Source organism: Salvelinus sp. IW2-2015, linkage group LG27, assembly GCF_002910315.2.
Source record: "Salvelinus sp. IW2-2015 linkage group LG27, ASM291031v2, whole genome shotgun sequence".
Taxonomy (NCBI): Eukaryota; Metazoa; Chordata; class Actinopteri; order Salmoniformes; family Salmonidae; genus Salvelinus; species Salvelinus sp. IW2-2015.
The window spans coordinates 12,735,482-12,755,865 of record NC_036867.1 but is presented as its reverse complement, the minus strand read 5'-3'; the positions used below and the strand labels follow the sequence as shown (position 1 = coordinate 12,755,865).

Genomic DNA, 20,384 nt, shown 5'->3' with positions numbered 1-20,384 from the left:
CTTTTTCTTTGGAATTTAATTGGCGGATTGCATCCAACTTTTAGGTAAGGTCAGTCACGGCCTTTCCACATTAAGTTATCTTCATTAGGCCTGTTCTATATTGAGCGGTGTGTTTCCTAATATCTATATCCCGTAAAGATGCCCTAGGTAGAAATCGCTACGCCTTTTCCTGGTTGCTAAAATTGTAATAGTTTCCCTAATTTCAATTTATGTGACAAAACAAGCAAGTATAGTTTAGAAAATCATTGTACCATCTAAACCGCTGTGAAATATATTTTCCATAACCAAAAATATTGTATTTTCAGCTGTTTGAAGCTGTTGTACAAAATGGAAAGTAAAACATGCAAATGAAATTTAAGAACAGGAAGCATAGAAATAATGCACATAGAACAGTTCTACTGCTTCTTAAACTTGCTTTCAATGAGAATGACAGAACTATATGCTTTCAATGAGAATGACAGATCTACAACACAGATTTCTATGTGAATTTAGTGGGTTGCCCAAAAAGTTACATATTGCAGCATTAAATGTTTATGTGATATTATGTCCTGATATTGTGAAATGTAATAGCCTTTGCATTGACGATTGATACAATAACTATTGAGAAGTATTGATTATTTTGTGAAATATTAATGTTAAACGATGAAATTACAGTTTATGTGCATTTTGCATTATCATTATCATATTATCATTATTTTAAATCTAATTTCCTGCAATTCTACACATTTTGCCAGGATTTCTGCCATGTTAAAGATTTATGAGTGAGCATGACCTATATGAGTGGGCTTGACCTCCATGCCCGGTCAGTACCGCTAGACTAATTTACCAATCTAAAAATTGTTTACTGACATGGCTAATTGAGTGACTGTCAGTGACCGACATAACAATATAAAAATTGCTGATGCACAACCAAATGTCGAACATGCACCTTGTGTATTCTAATACTCTAACTCTCTAATACTCTAAGTTGGGACCCGGAATGAGTTCCTAGCGGCCTGGGGACCTAAGTAACCGCTTTGTCACTTATTCCTAGAGCCGACCCTAATGTTGGCTCTATTCATGTCATTTCTATCTGTAACGTTCGACAACGTTTGGCTACTCAACGTGGCCCTGGTTGCTCATTTTCAGGAGAGATTATGCTGGAGTGACATGTTGTGCCAAGGCTCTCTAAACTCAGTTGTGTTAGGAATTATTGACACTGTCCTTATAGGCGTGTAGTGAATTGTCTATTTAGATAATATATGTGTTATTTTGACAGTGTTCGTCATCAACGTTCAAATACACCCACGCGTCTAAAATTAGTCTGATAAATCGTTGCATGTTGGAGTATGTATTTTGGATAAGGCTGTTCATTTGGGAAACCCTTTTGAAGTCACAAGGATGGTGAAGAAGGCGTTGGGAAAAGTGGATGCAGTCAAAGTAACCAGGAGTGGTATGGTGTTGATATTGTGTGTATCTAAAGAGCAAAAGGAACGTGTAGTGTGGCTCGCAAAGTTATCGGTGCATGAAGTGGACAGCTTTGATTCCCGGAGCAGGGCACAGGTAAAAGGTGTTATCTCTGGCGTCCCGTTGGATATTGATAATCAATATCTTAGGCAAAGAATTACAGGAGTAGTTAATGCACGTTGATTGAGCCGTATGGATAATACTAAAAAGGAGCAAAGTGTATCTCTATTATTGATGTTTGATGAAGAGTATCTACCATCCTATGTAAATCTGGGCTATATAAGAGCGTTTGTGCAATACAAGAAATGTACAAAGTTTGGCCACGTGTCAAATGTTTGCAGGCGGAAGGAATACGTTATTGAACGGTCTGTGAATGTAAAATGTTGCAACTGTGGTGGGGATCATATTCCCGAATTCCCTGAGTGCCGTGAAAGACGTCGATGTGTCAAGGATCATGGCTGTAAAGCACATCTCCTATGTGGAGGCGGTGAAGAGAGTTGAAGGGGCAAGAGGCCACAGTTCTGAAGAAGATATGGCGGTGGATGCACCGCAACCAGTTGCAAATGGTATACCTCAGTCAAGTTATCTGGATACATTTAGTGTGAAGAAGGTGGATTTTGTAGCATTTATAGCCTCAGTTATTAATTGTACTGCACAAATGTCCAAGAAGCCCAAGCAGCTGAACATCATTATAGCTGCAGCTGAGAAGTTTTTGGCCTCCAAGACTTCCCGGCAGAAGCACTGCAAGGACTACTGTCGCCAGAAAATGTCCCGCCCTCACAGGATCCTTCTGAGCCTGTGTATGGACTTGATTATAACAGAAAAGCAAGCAGATTCATATTGTATGGAATTGTTATATCTTTATTTGATCTTTACCCTGCATTATTTCCTTTTTGGGATCTTTATTATCCACCTGTACAATAGGTGGCGGAATGCACATATAATTGTGGCGTACGCCATTATACCAAAGAAGAGGTGGTCGGATTGGTGAAGTGTGTAGAGTTGAACCATAGTTCGGGGAATGGGAAATGGTGGCGAGTAGTGCGGACGGAATGGAGAAAAAATTGGTGAAGCAACAGCTGTGCTGGAATGCGAACAATATGGGTGTCAGTACGGATGGTATGGAGCTGGAGGATGAGGGTCAAGGACCGGAATGGTCGATAGTGGAAAGCCAGGAAGAAGAGAGATCAAGATCAGGAAAGCAGTTGAGTGTCTAGTTTAAAAAGCATAAAGAGGGCCAAGTTAGGAAGCAAGATTAGTGATGTGTCGGAGTGGAAGGTTGTCATGGTGTTTGATGAGACCACAGGGCCTCACACTCTGTCCATCTAACTAATGCCGTAGAGAAAGGTAGGTGAAGTGAAATTAGCTTGGTTCATTGGTAGCCAAGCTCAGCAAGAGAAGATTTTGGAAATGGAAACGTTTAAAAGCCATGTCCCTCGTGCTTATGCTAGATTGAGGGGAGTCATCACTGTGGCAGAGTGATTGAGGCCAAAATGTTGATCAGTAGGAAAGAGGGTCAAAGATGTGAAAGCTTATCAGTGATGCTGAGTTTTGAGAAAGTCTTGCTGAGAAAAATACAGATAGGACTCCTTAGTTTCAATGTTAGAGAATTTGTCCCAAATGCACTGCAGTGTTTTAAATGCCAACGAATGGGACATGTAGCTGCTCAATGTAAAGGAAAGAAAAGATGTGCCCAGTGTGGAGGGGAACATGATTACGGTGACTGTGGAAGCAATGTGAAGGTTAAGTGCTGTAATTGTGGGGGAGAACACAGTGCAGCATTTGGTGGATGCCAGGTATAGAGAGAGGCTCAGAGATATAAGATCAGTCATGATGTATCGTATGCAGAGGCCGTAAAACAGATTGGTAGAACTACAGTGCGGATTTATGGAGTTCACATGGATGTACCTGTAGTATATGTATTGACTGTCGGGGCTGGTGCTTCTGATGGTCCTGGCATGGTTTCGAGGCTTGTTCAGAAATCTTGTGCTCATGAATGTGCAGTGTCAAAGGACACTTTGATAATGAATAAAGTTGAGGTCATAGCTTTTATTGTTAAGGTTATCAATACGATTTGGGTTGTGGAAAGCAGAAATTCCAGGTTGAAGGTTATTGCAGACACAGCAAAATAGATATTGGGGGTAACAGATGTTGCTGTTGAAATGGTTGTTGACATGCTGAACAATCCTAAGGGTGGAGTGTTTAATGGGAGGGGGGAGGGTGTGGTAGAAGTTAAGGATTTATTTGTTTTTTTCTTTTCTTTTCATGATAATACAGAATTGGGCAGCTCATGGTTAATCGTACATTCCAGCACAGTAGGTGGCGGCATGACTTAAACGATTTCTTGCGGCCCGCCATGATACCATAGAAGAAGAAGTAGATAACAAAGAAGAAGACTTGACTAGCTCTTGTCTTGTTGCCAGGATCGCGAGAAGAGGGTAAGTTAACGATTTCTTCAAACCAGCTTGCAGCTGTCATTTTTGTAGCCTGTATCGCTCATAGTGTTCCAAGGTAAGGTTATTTCCAATGCATGCTAGCTAGCCCAACCTTCTACCGCACTTTGAAGAACAAGTTAGCTGACGTTAGTCACCTGGCTTAAGTAGCTAGCCAGCTAGCTTTAGTTTGTCGTTTTGCACATAACGTTAGCCAGTGAGCTGCAGTACACCTTGTTGTTTTAGTATGTGAAACTAGCTAGTTTTATGTAGCTAACTACAGTAACTATCTTAGCTACGTAACGCTAGCTTGCTTAGCGTCAGCAAAACTAGCTAACGTGAACTGGCTAGTTACGATGGCTTCCTAGTCAAAAACACCATACAGCACTTGACATTTCGCTTACAATTCCACTGTAGCATAGCTAATACCTTTTATTTCCCTGACACATTGCCTCTCCCTCGCTTCCCTTACAGCGTCCTATTTCTTGTTTTTAATGGACTGAATACTAACCAATCCTTGTTTGGAATTAGGACATGCAGTGAATTCGGGAAGTATTCAGACCTCTTGACTTACCACATTTTGTTACGTTACAGCCTTATTCTAAAATTGATTAAATACCCCCCCCCCCCCCCTCTACACACAATACCCCATAATGACAAAGCAAAAACAGGTTTTTAGATAATTTAATACATTTGCACCAAAAATGTACAAAGTAGGACATTTACATAAATATTCAGAACCTGTACTCAGACACTCTACCATAAAGGCTTGATTGGTGCAGAGATGGCTGTCCTTCTGGAATGCTCTCATCTCCACAGAGGAACTCATGAGGTCTGTCAGTGACCATCGGGTTCTTGGTCACCTCCCTGACCAAGGCCCTTCTCCCTCAATTGCTCAGTTTGGCCGGGCAGCCAGCTCTAGGAAGAGTCTTGGTGGTTCCAAACTTCCATTTAAGAATGATGGAGGCCACTGTCTTTGGGACCTTCAATGCTGTAGAAATGTTTTGGTACACTTCCACAGATCTGTGCCTCGACACAATCCTGTCTCGGAGCTCTACGCACAATTCATTCGAACCCCATGGCTTGGTTTTTGCTCTGACATGCACTGTCAACTGTGGGACATTTTTATATAGACAGGTGTGTGCCTTTCCAAATCATGTCCAATCAATTGAATTTACCACAGGTGGACTCCAATGAAGTTGTAGAAACATCTCAAGGATGATCAATGGAAACATTATGCACCGTTGCTCAATTTCGAGTCTCATAGCAACGAGTCTGAATACTAATGTAAATAAGGTATTTCTGTTTCATTTTTAATAAATGAGAAAATAATAAAAAACAGTTTTTGCTTTGTTATTATGGGCTATTGTGTGTAGATTGAAGGACAAAAATATTTAATCCATTTTAGAAAGGCTTTAACGTAAAAAAAAAATGTGGAAAAAGTCAAGGGGTCTGAATACTTATCGAATGCACTGTATTTCTCTTAAGACATTTCTCAATTCTCAGTTTCACTGATCCAGCCAAGTTGTCTTAACTGCTGTGAGAGTGGTCCCTTGTGGCGGTAGTATACAATGCAGCAGTGTGAATTATGTATTTGATGTACTGCAAATCATGTTATGTCTTGTTTTTATTTATTTTTTCATTTTAGGGGACAAGCTCACTCTGCATCACGTTGCAGTTGGAGTCTGCTGTCCAATCTATCTGGCTTACCCTCAGATCCTCCCTCTTCCCCTCCTGGTTCCTTCCCGAACCTCTTGCTCTCCTTAAACCCTCTTTACTTGGAGTGAACCACCATGGCAGCAGCAAAGCCCAAAGGGCAGAACTCTCTGGCCCTCCACAAAGTGATCATGGTGGGCAGTGGTGGAGTGGGGAAGTCAGCCCTCACTCTGCAGTTCATGTATGACGAGGTAAGAAATAATATTTGTCAGAAGAGCATATTTTGTTGGCTGTTTTAGAAGGCCTACTTTTCTTCTGGATAACAGATGTTTATGGCCTACATCCAACTTTCGAGGCCAGAGGTGGCTAAACGTTTTGGCTCGAGGGACAGGAAAAAAAATATATATATACACACACACACACACACACACACACAACCAGTCAAAAGTTTGGACACACCTTCTCATTCAAGGGATTTTTATTTTTGCTATTTTCAACATTGTAGAATACTAGTGAAGACGTCAAATCTATGAAATAACACGTATGGATTCATGTAGTAACCAAAAACGTGTTAAACAAATGAAAATATATTTTTCTTCAAAGTAGCCAGCCTTTGCATTGATGACATCTTTGCACACACTTGGCATTCTCTCAACCAGCTTCATGAGTTATTCACCTGGAATGCATTTCAATTAACAGGTGTGCCTAGTTAATTTGTGGATTTTCTTTCCTTAATGCGTTTGAGCCAATCAGTTGTTGTGACAAGATAAGGGGGTGTATACAGAAGATAGCCCTATTTGGTAAAAGACCAATATGGCAAGAACGACTCAAATAAGCAAAGAGAAATGACAGTCCAAGACGTGAAGGTCAGTCAATCTGGTAAATTTCAATCACTTTTAAAGTTTCTTCAAGTGTAGTTGCAAAAACCATCAAGCTCTATGATGAAACTGGCTCTCATGAGGACTGCCACAGGAAAGGAAGACCCAGAGTTACCTCTGCTGCAGAGGATAAGTTAATTTTATTAACTGCACCTCAGATTGCAGCCCAAATAAATGCTTCACAGAGTTCAAGTAACAGTCATATCTCAGTCTCAGAGGAGACTGTGAATCAGGCCTTTATGGTTGGATTTCTGCAAAGAAACCACTACTAAAGGACACCAATAAGAAGACTTGCTTGGGCCAAGAAACACGAGCAATGGACATTTAGACCATTGGAAATCTGTCCTTTTGGTCTGATGAGTACAAATTTGAGATTTTTGGTTCCAACCGCCGTGTCTTTGTGAGATGCAGAGTAGGTGAACGGATTATCTCGGCATGCGCGTTTCCCTCCGTGAAACATGGAGCTGTGATGGTGTAGGGGTGCTTTTCTGGTGACACACTGATTTTATTTAGAATTCAAGGTAGACTTAACCAGCATGGCTACAACAGCATTCCACGAAGGCCTGATTCATGCAGTCTCCTCTGAATAGTTGATGTGTTTGTTACTTCAAATTTTATTGGTCACATACACATGGTTAGCAGATGTTATTGCGAGTGTAGTGAAATGCTTGTGCTTCTATTTCTCGATAGTACAGTAATATCTAACAATTCCACAACTACCTAATACACACATCTAAGTAAAGGGATTGAATAAGTATATATATATGGATGCATGATGACCGAGCGGTATAGGCAAGATGGTATAAAATACAGTATATACACTACTGTTCAAAAGTTTGGGGTCACTTAGGAATGTCCTTGTTTTCCATGAAAACATAGATGAAATGAGTTGCAAAATGAATAGGAAATATAGTCAAGATGTTGACAAGGTTATAAATAATGATTTTTAATTGAAATAATTGTGTCCTTTAAACTTTGCTTTCGTCAAAGAATCTTCCATTTGCAGCAATTACAGCCTTGCAGACCTTTGGCATTCTAGTTGTCAATTTGTTGAGGCAATCTGAAGAGATTTCACCCCATGCTTCCTGAATCACGTCCCACAAGTTGGATTGGCTTGATGGGCACTTCGTCCATACCATACGGTCAAGCTGCTCCCACAACAGCTCAGTAGGTTTGAGATCAGGTGACTGCTGGCCTTTCCATTATAGACAGAATACCAGTTGACTGCTTCTTCCCTAAATAGTTATTGCATAGTTTGGAGCTGTGCTTTGGGTCATTGTCCTGTTGTAGCAGGAAATTGGCTCCAATTATGTGCCGTCCACGGTGTATGGCATTGCAAAATGGAGTGATAGCCTTCCTCCTTCAAGATCCCTTTTACCCTGTACAAATCTCCCACTTTACCACCACCAAAGCACACCCAGACCATCACATTGCCTCCACCATGCTTGACAGATGGCGTCAAGCACTTCAGCATCTTTATTTATTTTTTATTTTCTCACAAATGTTCTTTGATCTGAACATCTCAAACTTAGATTAGTCTGTCCATAACACTTTTTTCCAATCATCCTCTGTCCAGTGTCTTCTTTTGCCCATCTTAGTCTTTTCTTTTTATTGGCCAGTCTGATATATGGCTTTTTCTTTGCAACTCTGCCTAGAAGGCCAGCATCCCAGAGTAGTCTCTTCACTGTTGACCTTGAGACTGGGGTTTTGCTGGAACTATTTAATAAAGCTGTCAGTTGATTACTTGTGAGGTGTTTGTTTCTCAAACTAGACACGCTCATCTACTTGTCCTCTTGCTCAGTTGTGCACCGGGGCCTCCTACTCTTTCTATTCTGGTTATAACCAGTTTGCGCTGTGCTGTGAAGGGAGTAGTACACAGCGTTGTATGAGATCTTCAGTTTCTTGGCAATTTCTTGCATGGAATAGCCTTCATTTATCAGAACAAGAATAGACTGACGCGTTTCAGAAGAAAGTTCCTTGTTTCTGGACATTTTCAGCCTGTAATCGAACGCACAAATGTTGATGCTCCAAATACTGAACTAGTCTAAAGGCCCGTTTTATTGCTTCTTTAAATCAGCACAACAGTTTTCAGCTGTGATAACATAATTGCAAAAGGGTTTTATAATGATAAATTAGCCTTTTAAAATTTGGATTAGCCAACACAACGTGCCATTGGAACACAGGAGTGATGGTTGCTGATAATGGGACTCTGTATGCCTATGTAGATATTCCATAACAAATCTGCCATTTCCAGCTACTATAGTCATTTAAACCTTAGCAATGTCTACACTGTATTTCTGATCAATTTGGTGTTATTTTAATGGACGAAAGTTTGGGGTCACTTAAATGTCCTTGTTTTTTAAAGAAAATCATATATTTTTAACAGTAGTTTACATATGATATGAGTAATGCAAGATATGTAAATATTTTTAAAGTGGCATTATTAAAGTCGCTAGAAATCCATTTAGTAAAGTGGTGATGATTTCAAGTTTGTATGTAGGCAGCAACCTCTCGCTGTTAGTCTCTCGGCCCCAGTTTTGATGCACCTGTACTGACCTCGCCTTCTGGATGGTAGCGGGGTGAACAGGCAGTGGCTTGGGTGGTTGCTTTCCTTGATCTTTCTGGCCTTCCTTGTAATTGGGTGCTGTAGGTGTCATGGTGGGCAGGTAGTTTGCCCCCGGTGATGCGTTATGCAGACCGCACCACCCTCTGGAGAGCCTGGCGGTTGTGGGCGGTGCAGTTGCCGTGCCAGGCGGTGATACAGCCCGATAGTATGCTCTCAGTTGTTCATCTGTAAAAGTTTGTGGGTTTTAGATGGCAAGCCAAAATTCTTCAGCCCCCGGAGGTTGAAGAGGCGCCGTTGCGCCTTCACCACACTGTAGGGATGAAATGGCTACCGGTTTAAAATGGCATCATGTCCATGGCAATGTAATATGAAAGACCTCATTGCAGCACTTTCACATTACATTGCGAAGGACATGATGCCATTTCAAATTGTTGAGAGGCCTGGCTTTCTGAGGCTGTTGAAGGTTGCCGTGCCTCACTTCAAAGCGAGTGCTGCTAATTTTATTTGTTTATTTGATATCTTAAGGTTGTGTTCATTTAAACCTGCACTAGGGAAGCTTTTACCTCATGGCCACATGGTGTCATCTTTAATGTTATTATCTTACTGTTTATGTACACAAAAAGTGCATAGTGCTGCTAATTTTATTTGTTGGTTTTCAATATTAAACTTGGTGAAATGATTTCAGTGTGTATCAGTACTTTTTGAACATTTCCAGCACATTTGAACAATACCGCGATAAAACTTCCTGTGGCGGACTGCACAAGCATTGAATAGTCCCCGCGATATGCAAAGGTTTCAGCTGCAGCTAAATAATCGCTGCAGCTGTATACAGCCCATCTGTAAAAAGCCCATCCAATCTACCTACCTCATCACAATTTTGATGTCGTCACTATTATTCTGAAGGAAATAGGAAACCGCACACTGCTCTTGATAGTATCACTGATCTTTTAATAAGTTTACGTATCGGCTTCACGGCCTTCATCAGAGCTTTATTCTACAATGTAGAAAATAGTCAAAATAAATAAAAAAAACTGAAAAGAGTTGTCAACTTTTGACTTATATTGGTCCATTATCATTTCTACATACTCTCAATTTAGATGTTTGCATTAGGGATGCACCGATGTGGATGTTCTAGGCTGATGTATACACACAATTACATTTTTCTTTTTATTGCCTTATTAACTATTGTAGCACAAACTGCAGCCATATTCCTATGTTCTTAAGGCTAATTAGAAAATGGCAAATGACTTGAATATGGTAATGCTGTAACTATTTGCAACGGTAAGTGAAATGTTTTCAGAATTGTTTTGGGATGTTCAGGATAACGTCAGGGAAGCTCATCAGGCAATTACTGTTTGTGTAGGAAAGGAGATCTGCAAGCCAAATTTGTATGAAGAGAACAGAAACCGCTCTTTGTACGAACCGCTTTGGTGGATATCAGAACCAGTTACATGAGTAACCTCCATGAACTAAGCGGCACATTCGGTTGATAAGAAAAGATATACATTCCTGGAACCTTCTGGTGGTCTAAACCAAACGTCAGTTTGGCTGGCCTTGATTCTAGGCTGATCTCATTTCCCCAATTTTGCAGTTGTGTGCATGAACTCACTTGGTAGTAATTTATTGTCTGTTGATGCTACCCCCTTAGTTTGTTGAGGACTATGAACCAACCAAAGCGGACAGCTATAGGAAAAAGGTAGTTCTGGATGGGGAGGAGGTCCAGATAGACATCCTGGACACTGCGGGACAAGAGGACTATGCTGCCATCCGGGACAACTACTTCCGCAGTGGGGAGGGCTTCCTCTGTGTCTTCTCCATCACTGAGGCAGAGTCGTTTGCAGCTACAGCAGACTTCAGGTTGAGCAGCATAACAACTCCATGTAGTTACATATCATAGTCCCATAGTTGTTACATGTCATAGCTCCGCTGTCATCTAATGACTCTGCTCTGCAGGGAGCAGATCTTGCGGGTGAAGGAGGATGAGAGTGCGCCCTTCCTCCTGGTGGGGAACAAGTCTGACTTGGAGGACCGGCGGCAGGTCAGCGCGGAAGAGGCCAAGGCGCGTGCTGAACAGTGGGGCGTGTGCTACGTGGAGACCTCTGCCAAAACCCGTGCCAATGTCGACAAGGTGAGCCAGATGGGGTTGCATCTACCATCCAGGGCTCAGCATTCTGCTCCCAGCTCCTCTGCATTCACAAACTGCAGAGTAGGTTGTCTTGGATGTTACATAGTAACATGGTGCCATATCTGTAGACGGACTGTGTTTATACTCATCTTTGCAGGTTTTCTTTGACCTGATGAGAGAGATCCGAGCGAGAAAGATGGAGGACAGTAAAGAGAAAAACGGCAAGAAGAAAAGGAAAAGTTTGGCCAAGAGGATTAGAGAGAGATGCTGCATTTTATAGTGACAAGGGGGTCAGTGATGACTGCTTTGTGTATATAAATATTTCACCTATTTTTGCATTTTATTTGTGCCCATAGAAGCCCCTTAATCCTGGTTCTGGTACCCAGGGATTCTAGTCTTGGATCAGAAGTAACTGGTTGGTTGAACAAAAGGTGAGTGGCACTGACTGTGGCAAGTGGTTCATGGACAGACTTGGCAGTCCCATAATCCTTGTTGCTCATTCGATCCTCTATGCTCTGACACTCCTCAAACCTGCAGCCTCTTTAGTTCTTCTGGACCACATGTTAGAGATGGCACAGAGTTAATGTGGTAAAAACATTGGGCTTGGCTCTTTGTAGGCTGATTTAAATATGACTTTAAAAAAAAAACGTGAATATAACAAATTCTTATGGCTGCAATCCCGGTAACGGGATGATACGACAACAGCCAGTGAAAGTGCAGGGCGCCAAATTCAAAACAACAGAAATCTCATAATTAAACTTCCTCAGACATACATGTGTTTTATACCATTTTAAAGGTAATTTTGTTGTTAATCCCACCAAGTGTCCGATTTCAAATATGCTTTTCAGCGAAGCACCACAAACGATTATGTTAGGTCACCACCAAGCCACAGAATAAGCACAGCCATTTTTCGAGCCAAAGATAGCAGTCACAAAAAGCAGAAATAGAGAAAATTAATCACTAACCTTTGATCTTCATCAGATGACACTCATAGGACTTCATGTTACACAATACATGTATGTTTTGTTTGATAAAGTTCATATTTATATAAAAAAAAACCATTGAGTTTACATTGGTGTGTTACGTTCACTAATTCCAAAAACATCCAGTGATAGTGCATAGCCACATCTATTCAACAGAAATACTCATCATAAATGTAGATGATAATACAAGTTATACACATGGAATTATAGATATACCTCTCCTTAATGCAACCGCTGTGTCAGATTTCAAAAAAACTTTACGGAAAAAGCAAACCAAACCAATCTGAGACGGCGCTCAGAACTATAGTCAAATTAGCCGCCATGTTGGAGTCAACAGAAACCAGAAATTACATGATAAATATTCCCTTACCTTCATCCGAATGCACTCCCAGGAATCCCAGGTCCACAATAAATGCTTGATTTGTTCGATAATGTCCGTTATTTATGTCCAATTAGCTACTTTGGTTAGCGTGTTTGGTAAACAATTACAAAGTCACAAAGCGTGCTCACTAAAACGTGACAATGTCCAAAAGTTCCTTAACAGTCAGTAGAAACATGTCAAACGATGTATTGAATCAATCTTTAGAATGTTGTTAACATACATCTTGAATAACGTTCCAACCGGAGAATTAGATTGACTTCAGATGAGCGGTGTAACGGAGGTCCTCATGTGAAAGCGCATGGTCACCTCATGGCAGTGGTGACTAATTCTCCTCTCATCCGGCCCCCCTTCACAGTAGAGTCATCAGACAAAGTTCTACAGACTGTTGACATCTAGTGGAAGCCGTAGGAAGTGAAAACTCATCCATATCTCGCTGGGATTTCAATGGGAGCTTGGTTGAAAATCCACCAGCCTCAGAATTTCCACTTCCTGTTTGGATTTTCTCAGGTTTTTGCCTGCCATATGAGTTCTGTTATACTCAGACATAATTCAAACAGTTTTAAAAACTTCAGAGTGTTTTCTATCCAATACTAATAATACTATGCATATATTAGCAACTATGACTGAGGAGCAAGCTGTTTACTCTGGGCACCTCTGTGCACCTTTCATCCAAGCTACTCAATACTGCCCCTGCAGCCATAAGAAGTTAAATGTAAGCATACCCAACAAGACCATGGTCATGTTATGACTGAGATCTTGAACAGCCCCAAACCCAGAACATTTTCCTATTTCTGAGGGACCATTTCCAACTGAAATTATTTGACACCAATTAACCTGATTTGAATGAGAGGAAAAAAGCCTGCATGCCTCCAGGGTTGGGTTTCCCAAAAGCATCTTAAGGCTAAGTTCGTTAGAAATTTCGTAGGAGCATCGTTAAATCTCAGCGCTTTTTCACAAAACCATCATTACTAACTTTCCATTTGAAAACACTTGTATCTAACAACTGCTTCAGACCACTTGTAGAACAGCTAAAGTGTCAGAATATCTTTTTCCCTCCCGCATAACTTTACACACCATCTCAGAAACACAATCAAAGTGTTTGTCTCTGACTGCCGTTAACTTCATAGTTGAATACAAATAGTCCACAAAGTTTGCAATGCTACAAACAAGCGAAGCAATGACAAAACGGGTTTCAAATGAAAACCGAGATGACTATATTGTAAGATGGATATTAGACCACATATTTCAGTCATATTGAAATTACTTTGTTTTAATCAATTGAGTTATATTTTTCTAATTGTGCCAAATCTGGTTTAGTCTATTATTATAGGCTAAGCTGATCATACTTTCTGTAGGAGCATGTCCTTCTTTCTAGGCCCAGGACTAGTTAGGCACTGAATTATTTAAAAAAGAAACCAAAAATCTAGATGTACTATTGATGCATACACTCTTAAGTTTTCAAAACTTCAAAATCGTATACATAAGCACACTAACAAGCTTTGTTCTCCTCTGTTGTGAGGGGAATCACAGTTTCATTATTTACACTCCCTTTCATTCATTCTTGGAGAGAAGACCAATTCTTTGGGTTCTCGTTCATTATGGTAGAAGGGTGTGAAACTTGACAGTTTTTACCTGAACTTGTTTGGTAATTTACCTGTCCTTTACTTAATTTACTTTTTCCATTGGAAAAGTTAGGTCCTGTAATTAAGGAGCATTACCAGAAATCACCATATTCTCTGTCACGTTTTCTCTTGGTTTCTATATCACCAAGTCCTTTCCATTACTGCTGCCTCAGACCCACTTGTTACAGGCTGGGTCAACTGGATTATATCTAAACATGTCATAGATCTTTGGTCTTAAAGGGCTACTGCACTTCCTAATTTTGCCTTGTTTTAGACTTGGTTCATTAAGAAATGCTAGTTTCCATGACTGAATTCAAATGGGAGTTGGTTTCGTGGTATGGTTTGATGTAGGTGTCTCTTGTGTGTTCGCAGATGGGAAGAGTTAGCCAATTAGCTTCAGCCGGCTGGTGTGCTACCTTGGCAAAGTTGGTTTGACTTTGGATAGCCTATCTCTGGGAATAGTAGGGACCGTCTATAAGTTACACAATGTACATCATTTTAGTTGTCTCATTAAATGCTTTCAATATTTGTATATGAATTTCTACAATTTATAGTTGGGTTGAAGTTTTTAAATCATTGAAATTTAGAGATATTGTCCCATGTACACATCCTGTATCGCATACGGCTATGATTGGGAGTCCCATAGGGCGGCGCACAATTGGCCCAGCGTCGTCCGGGGTAGGCCGTCATTGTAAATAAGAATTTGTTCTTAACTGACTTGCCTAGTTAAATAAATGAAATGTCCTTGACTAGCCCCATAGGCATTATGATCAGGTAGTGTGGAGCTGTGCTCCGAATTGATGATTACTTGGGTGCTGGCTTGTGGGCAGTATTAAAACTTATGTTAATCTTCATTCCGTGACATATAATTTATTTTTTATCGTCTCGCAAATATCAGTTTTGGACAAATACACTTAGTAGTACATTTTGACACTAAATGTTTGACTCGATGCTACTTAGGCCATATTTTTTCACCCCCCTTTTTCTCCCCAATTCAGTCATATTCAATTGCGATCTTGTCTCATCGCTGCAACAGGCTCGGGGAAAGGCGAAGGTCGAGTCATGCGTCCTCCAAAACATGGCACGCCAAACCGCGCTCCTTAATTAACACCCGCCCACTTAACAAGGAAGCCAGCCGCACCAATGTGTCGGAGGAAACACTGTTCAACTGATGACCGAAGTCAGCCTGCAGGCGCCTGGTCTGCCACAAGAAGTTGCTAGAACGCGATGAGCCAAGTAAAGCCTCCCCTAACCCAGACAACGCTGGGCCAATTGTGCGCAGCCATATGGGTCTCCACGAAGTTGCTTTTTAGGGTCAGTCGCTCTTTAAGGTCCTCCGTGAACTTTTTTCTTAAATACTGCACGTTTTTTGGCAAAGTAGTTGTGTTCAATAGGCAGGGAAACAAAACATTTTGAAACCTGAATATTTAGTTTGTGTAGTACCGCCAAAGGTTTTCTCTGAACATTACCCTGATTCATGTCACAACAGGCTGGTGACTTGTGGCTATGCACCAAAGATGACCATCTCTGCCACCATAGTTAGAGCACACCGTCTGCAACTACATTTCCCATAAAGACCGTTTACTCTGCAAGGCTTATCATGCAACTATTGAGTGACTTTAATGCAACCTAGGGGTTTTTATTTTATTTTTATTTCACCTTTATTTAACCAGGTAGGCTAGTTGAGAACAAGTTCTCATTTACAACTGCGACCTGGCCAAGATAAAGCAAAGTAGTGCGACAGAGTTACACATGGAATAACTAACACAATAGAGGGAAAAAAAGTATATATACAGTGTGTGCAAATGAGTTAAGATAAGGGAGGTAAGGCAATAAATAGGCCATAGTGGTGAAATAATTACAATTTAGCAATTAAACACTGGAGTGATAGATGTGCAGAAGATGAATGTGCAAGTAGAGATACTGGGGTGCAAAGGAGCAAAATAAATAAATAACAGTATGGGGATGAGGTAGTTGGATGGGCTATGTACAGGTGCAGTGATCTGTGAGCTGCTCTGACAGCTGGTGCTTAAAGTTAGTGAGGGAGATATGGATCTCCAGCTTCAGTAATTTTTGCAATTCGTTCCAGTCATTGGCAGCAGAGAACTGTAAGGAAATGCGGCCAAAGGCAGTGTTGGCTTTGGGGGTGACCAGTGAAATATACCTGCTGGAGCGCGTGCTGCTATTGTGACCAGTGATGGCGGGGGCTTTACCTAGCAAAGACTTATAGATGACCTGGAGCCAGTGGGTTTGGCGACGAGTTTGAAGCGAGGGTCAGCCAACGAGAGCGTACAGGCCGCAGTGATGGGTGGTATATGGGGCTTTGGTGACAAAACGGATGGCACTGTGATAGACTGCATCCAATTTGCTGAGTAGAGTGTTGGAGGCTATTTTGTAAATGACATCACCGAAGTCAAGGATCGGTATGTTTGGCAGCTTGAGTGAAGGATGCTTTGTTGCTTTGCTGCGAAATAGGAAGCCAATTTTATTTTGGATTGGAGATGCTTAATGTGAGTCTGGAAGGAGAGCTTACAGTCTAACCAGACACCTAGGTATTTGTAGTTGTCCACATATTCTAAGTCAGAACGGGCAGGTGCGGCCAGCGATCGGTTGAGGAGCATGCATTTAATTTGACCTGCATTTAAGAGCAGTAGGAGGCCATGGAAGGAGAGTTGTATGGCATTGGAGGTTAATTAAGTGTCCAAAGAAGGGCCAGATGTATACAGGATGGTGTCGTCTGCGTTCAGAGCGCCACCAGCAGCAAGAGCGACATCATTGATATATACAGAGAAAAGAGTCGGCCCGAGAATTGAACCTTGTGGCAGCCCCATAGACTGCCTGAGGTCCGGACAACAGGCCCTCTGATTTGACACACTGAACTCTATCTGAGAAGTAGTTAGTGAACCAGGCGAGGCAGTCATTTGAGAAACAAAGGCTGTTGAGTCTGCCGATAGGAATGTGGTGATTGACAGTCGAAAGCCTTGGCCAGGTCGATGAATACAGCTGCACAGTATTGTCTCTTATCGATGGCGGTTATGATATCATTTAGGACCTTGAGCGTGGCTGAGGTGCACCCATGGCCAGCTCGGAAACCAGATTGCATAGCGAAGAAGGTACGGTGGGATTCGAAATGGTCGGTGATCTGTTTTATTAACTTGGCTATCCAAGACCTTAGAAAGGCAGGGTAGGATATATATAGGTCTGTAGCAGTTTGTGTCTAGAGTGTCTCCCCCTTTGAAGAGGGGGATGACCGCGGCAGCTTTCCAATCTTTGGGGGTCTCTAATTTGTAGGGGTCCAAATTTTGCAGCTCTCTCAGAACATAAGCTTTCTGGATTTGGGTAAAGGAGAAATGGGGGAGGCTTGGGCAAGTTTACCGTGGGGGGTGCAGGGCTATTGACCAGAGTAGGGGTGGCCAGGTGGAAAGCATGGGCTTTCTGTTCCCCTCTGATGCTCACACGCCACGTTAGAAAGGAAGGTCACAAAAAAACATTATTTTGCCCCCTTAGGAATATAGTTCAATAACCCTGTCGAGCCTTTCCACTCCCTATTTAATCTTGCTCTTGTGACTGACTGGGTTCGAACCAGGTCTCCTGCATGTCAGAAGACTGTTAGCCCACTTAGCTAAAGCCCATTGGGATGAATTCAGGAAGCTAACACAAGTCTTCAAGTCTCCAAGTCTCCAGCAAGGTTACTCATCAAAAGAGTATGGTTCATCAAACCACCTCGGTTGCATTTTATCCCCTTTAGACCTCGTACTCGGAGATTATGGCACCAATATAACTGTCTGGGTTTTAATTCAGGCGTACTGCACGACACTCTGTGGCAAACCGAAGCAGAACGATCTGGCCTATCAGAGCCCTTCTAAGGATAGCCTTTCCACTCCATAGCCCTAAGGACAGCCTTTCCAATCCTATGACATTGCTATTAAATTATATTCTTATGGTGGCCAAATTGTGGTTTTTGTGACATTCCCTTCTAACGTGCCTTGTGATCATCATAGAGGGGAGTAATAATAGCTTATAGCCAAAGCGGTTCAAATGTTAGAGCCAAACTCGTGCGAAGAAAATGTATTCAACATGCCACATTGGCTTCAGTAACCGCCAGAAGTTACTGTTTACCACAGCGAGCATTTGATTCGATCTCTTCTCTACCTTCCCAGGTTGGCAAGGTGATGTTGTGAGGTACTGTACATAATATATAATGAGGTACTGTACATAATGACGAGATGGTCTTGTCTGCGCCGTTAACAATGGTAGCTGTTGTTCCAAAAGCGGGAAGGCAGGCAGACTGCTTATCACTGTATTGTTATTGACGAGAAATTCACACTGTCATTAACATTGATGCCTTGATGTCCATTGTGATTGTGAACAAGTAGACCAGAGTTTCCAAAACTCGTTCTGCGGTACCCCAAGGGGTGCACGTTTTGGTTTTTGCACTAACACTACATTGTAGAATAATAGTGAAAATATCAAAACTATAAAATACCACATAGGAATCATGTACTAACCAAAAAAGTGTTAAACAAATCAAAATATATTTGAGATTCCTCAAAGTAGCCACCCTTTGCATTGCTGACAGCTTTGCACACTCTTGGCATTCTCTCAACCACCTTAATGAGAGTCACCTGGAATGCATTTCAATTAACAGGTGTGCCTTGTTAAAAGTTCATTTGTGGAATTTCATTGCTTAAAGTGTTAGAGGCAATCAGTTGTGTTGTGACATGGTAGGAGTGGTATACAGAAGTCCATATTATGGCAAAAACAGCTCAAATAAGCAAAGGGAAACAACGGTCTATCATTACTTTAAGACATGAAGGTCAGTCAATCTGGTAAATTTCAAGAACTTTGAAAGTTTCTTCAAGTGCAGTTGCAAAAACCATCACGCGCTATGAAGAAACATCAACTGTTCAGAGAAGACTGTATGAATCAGGCCTTCATGGTCGAATTGCTGCAAAGAAACCACTACTTAAGGACACCAATAAGAAGAGACTTGCTTGGGCCAAGAAACACGAGCAATGAACATTAGACAGGTAGAAATCTTTCCTTTGGTCTGATGAGCCCAAATTTGTGGTTTTTGGTTCCAACTGCCATGTCTTTGTGACGCAGAGTAGGTGAGCGGATGATCTCTGCATGTGTAGTTCCCACCGTGAAGCATGGAGGAGGCGATGTGGGGGTGCTTTGCTGGTGACACTGTCAGTGATTTATTTAGAATTAAAGGTACACTTAACCAGCATAGCTACCACAGTATTCTGCAGAGATACGCCATCCCATCTGTTTTGCACTTAGTCCCACTGTCATTTGTTTTTCAACAGGACACTGACCCAACACACCTCCAGGCTGGAGAGTGATGGAGTGCTGACCTGGCCTCCATAATCACCCGACCTCAACCCAATTGAGATGGTTTGGGATGGGTTGGACCACAGAGTGAAGGAAAAGCAGCCAATAAGTGCTCCGCATATGTGGGAACTCCTTCAAGACTGTTGAAAAAGCATTCCAGGTGAAGCTGGTTGAGAGAATGCCAAGTGTGCAAAGCTGTCAAGGCAAAGAGTGGCTACTTTTGAAGAATCTCAAATATAAAATACATTTTGATTTAGCACTTTTTTGTATACTACATGATTCCACATGTTATTTCATAGTTTTGATGTCTTCACTATTATTATACAATGTAGAAAATAGTAAAAATAAAGAAAAACCATTGAATGAGTAGGTGTGTCCAAACGTTTGACTGGTACTGTAGTTAGCAACGCTAAAGGGATTTCTTACAGATTAGCTTAACTAGCCAAACAACCTTGTTTTTCTAATAAATGCTAGCCAACTAGCTAATTGAAGCCAGCAAACATCTTTCTTACACGCTAGGAACGTATTTCCTTCAACATTTAATGAAAAAAAAGGTGCTTCTCTCTCCCAAAACACAAGTTTTCTGGAAACTTGTGGGCGGAGTGCTGATGTGGCCCACTGCATGCACCTTCGGTAGCCTGATTGGGTCCAGAATGAGAAGAAATCCACACATGCGTCTCTGACCACCTCTTGAAGTGGTCAGACAGATCCGACCACAATGCGACTTTTGCATCTATACCGGTCTTTTTCAATGTGATGTTCATATTCTGATAGGCGAAGTCGCATGTAAGTGTCAAGTGTAGACAGCCTTAGACAGCCAGTCCAGTTCTGATTTGGCAAAAGAGCTTATTCTGATTGGTAAAATTAAGCCTTAAAGTAATTGTCCGGTGGATCTATTTTAAAAGTTTAAAATTCTGATAACTCATACCCGTATAATGTCGTGACTCATTCTATACT

General features: G+C 41.5%; 1 protein-coding gene across 7 annotated transcripts; it reads left to right on the top strand.

Annotated features, from left to right (window-relative positions):
• The first annotated feature begins 3,797 nt into the window (after nt 1-3,797).
• On the top strand, nt 3,798-19,794 carry ralaa (v-ral simian leukemia viral oncogene homolog Aa (ras related)). 7 transcript variants are annotated; one of them, XM_070435398.1, is made up of 7 exons: nt 3,798-3,884; nt 5,527-5,785; nt 10,627-10,835; nt 10,932-11,106; nt 11,261-11,324; nt 11,460-11,534; nt 19,403-19,794. In XM_070435398.1, the coding sequence occupies exons 2-6, from the start codon at nt 5,672-5,674 to the stop codon at nt 11,468-11,470; spliced, it is 573 nt and encodes a 190-aa protein (XP_070291499.1). In that variant the 5' UTR covers nt 3,798-3,884; nt 5,527-5,671; the 3' UTR covers nt 11,471-11,534; nt 19,403-19,794. The 7 variants fall into 7 exon arrangements, with proteins under 7 accessions (XP_070291499.1, XP_070291500.1, XP_070291498.1 ...); XM_070435399.1 differs by having other exon boundaries at nt 14,463-19,794; XM_070435397.1 differs by lacking the exon at nt 11,460-11,534 and having other exon boundaries at nt 11,261-11,393.
• Nucleotides 19,795-20,384: the final 590 nt, after the last annotated feature.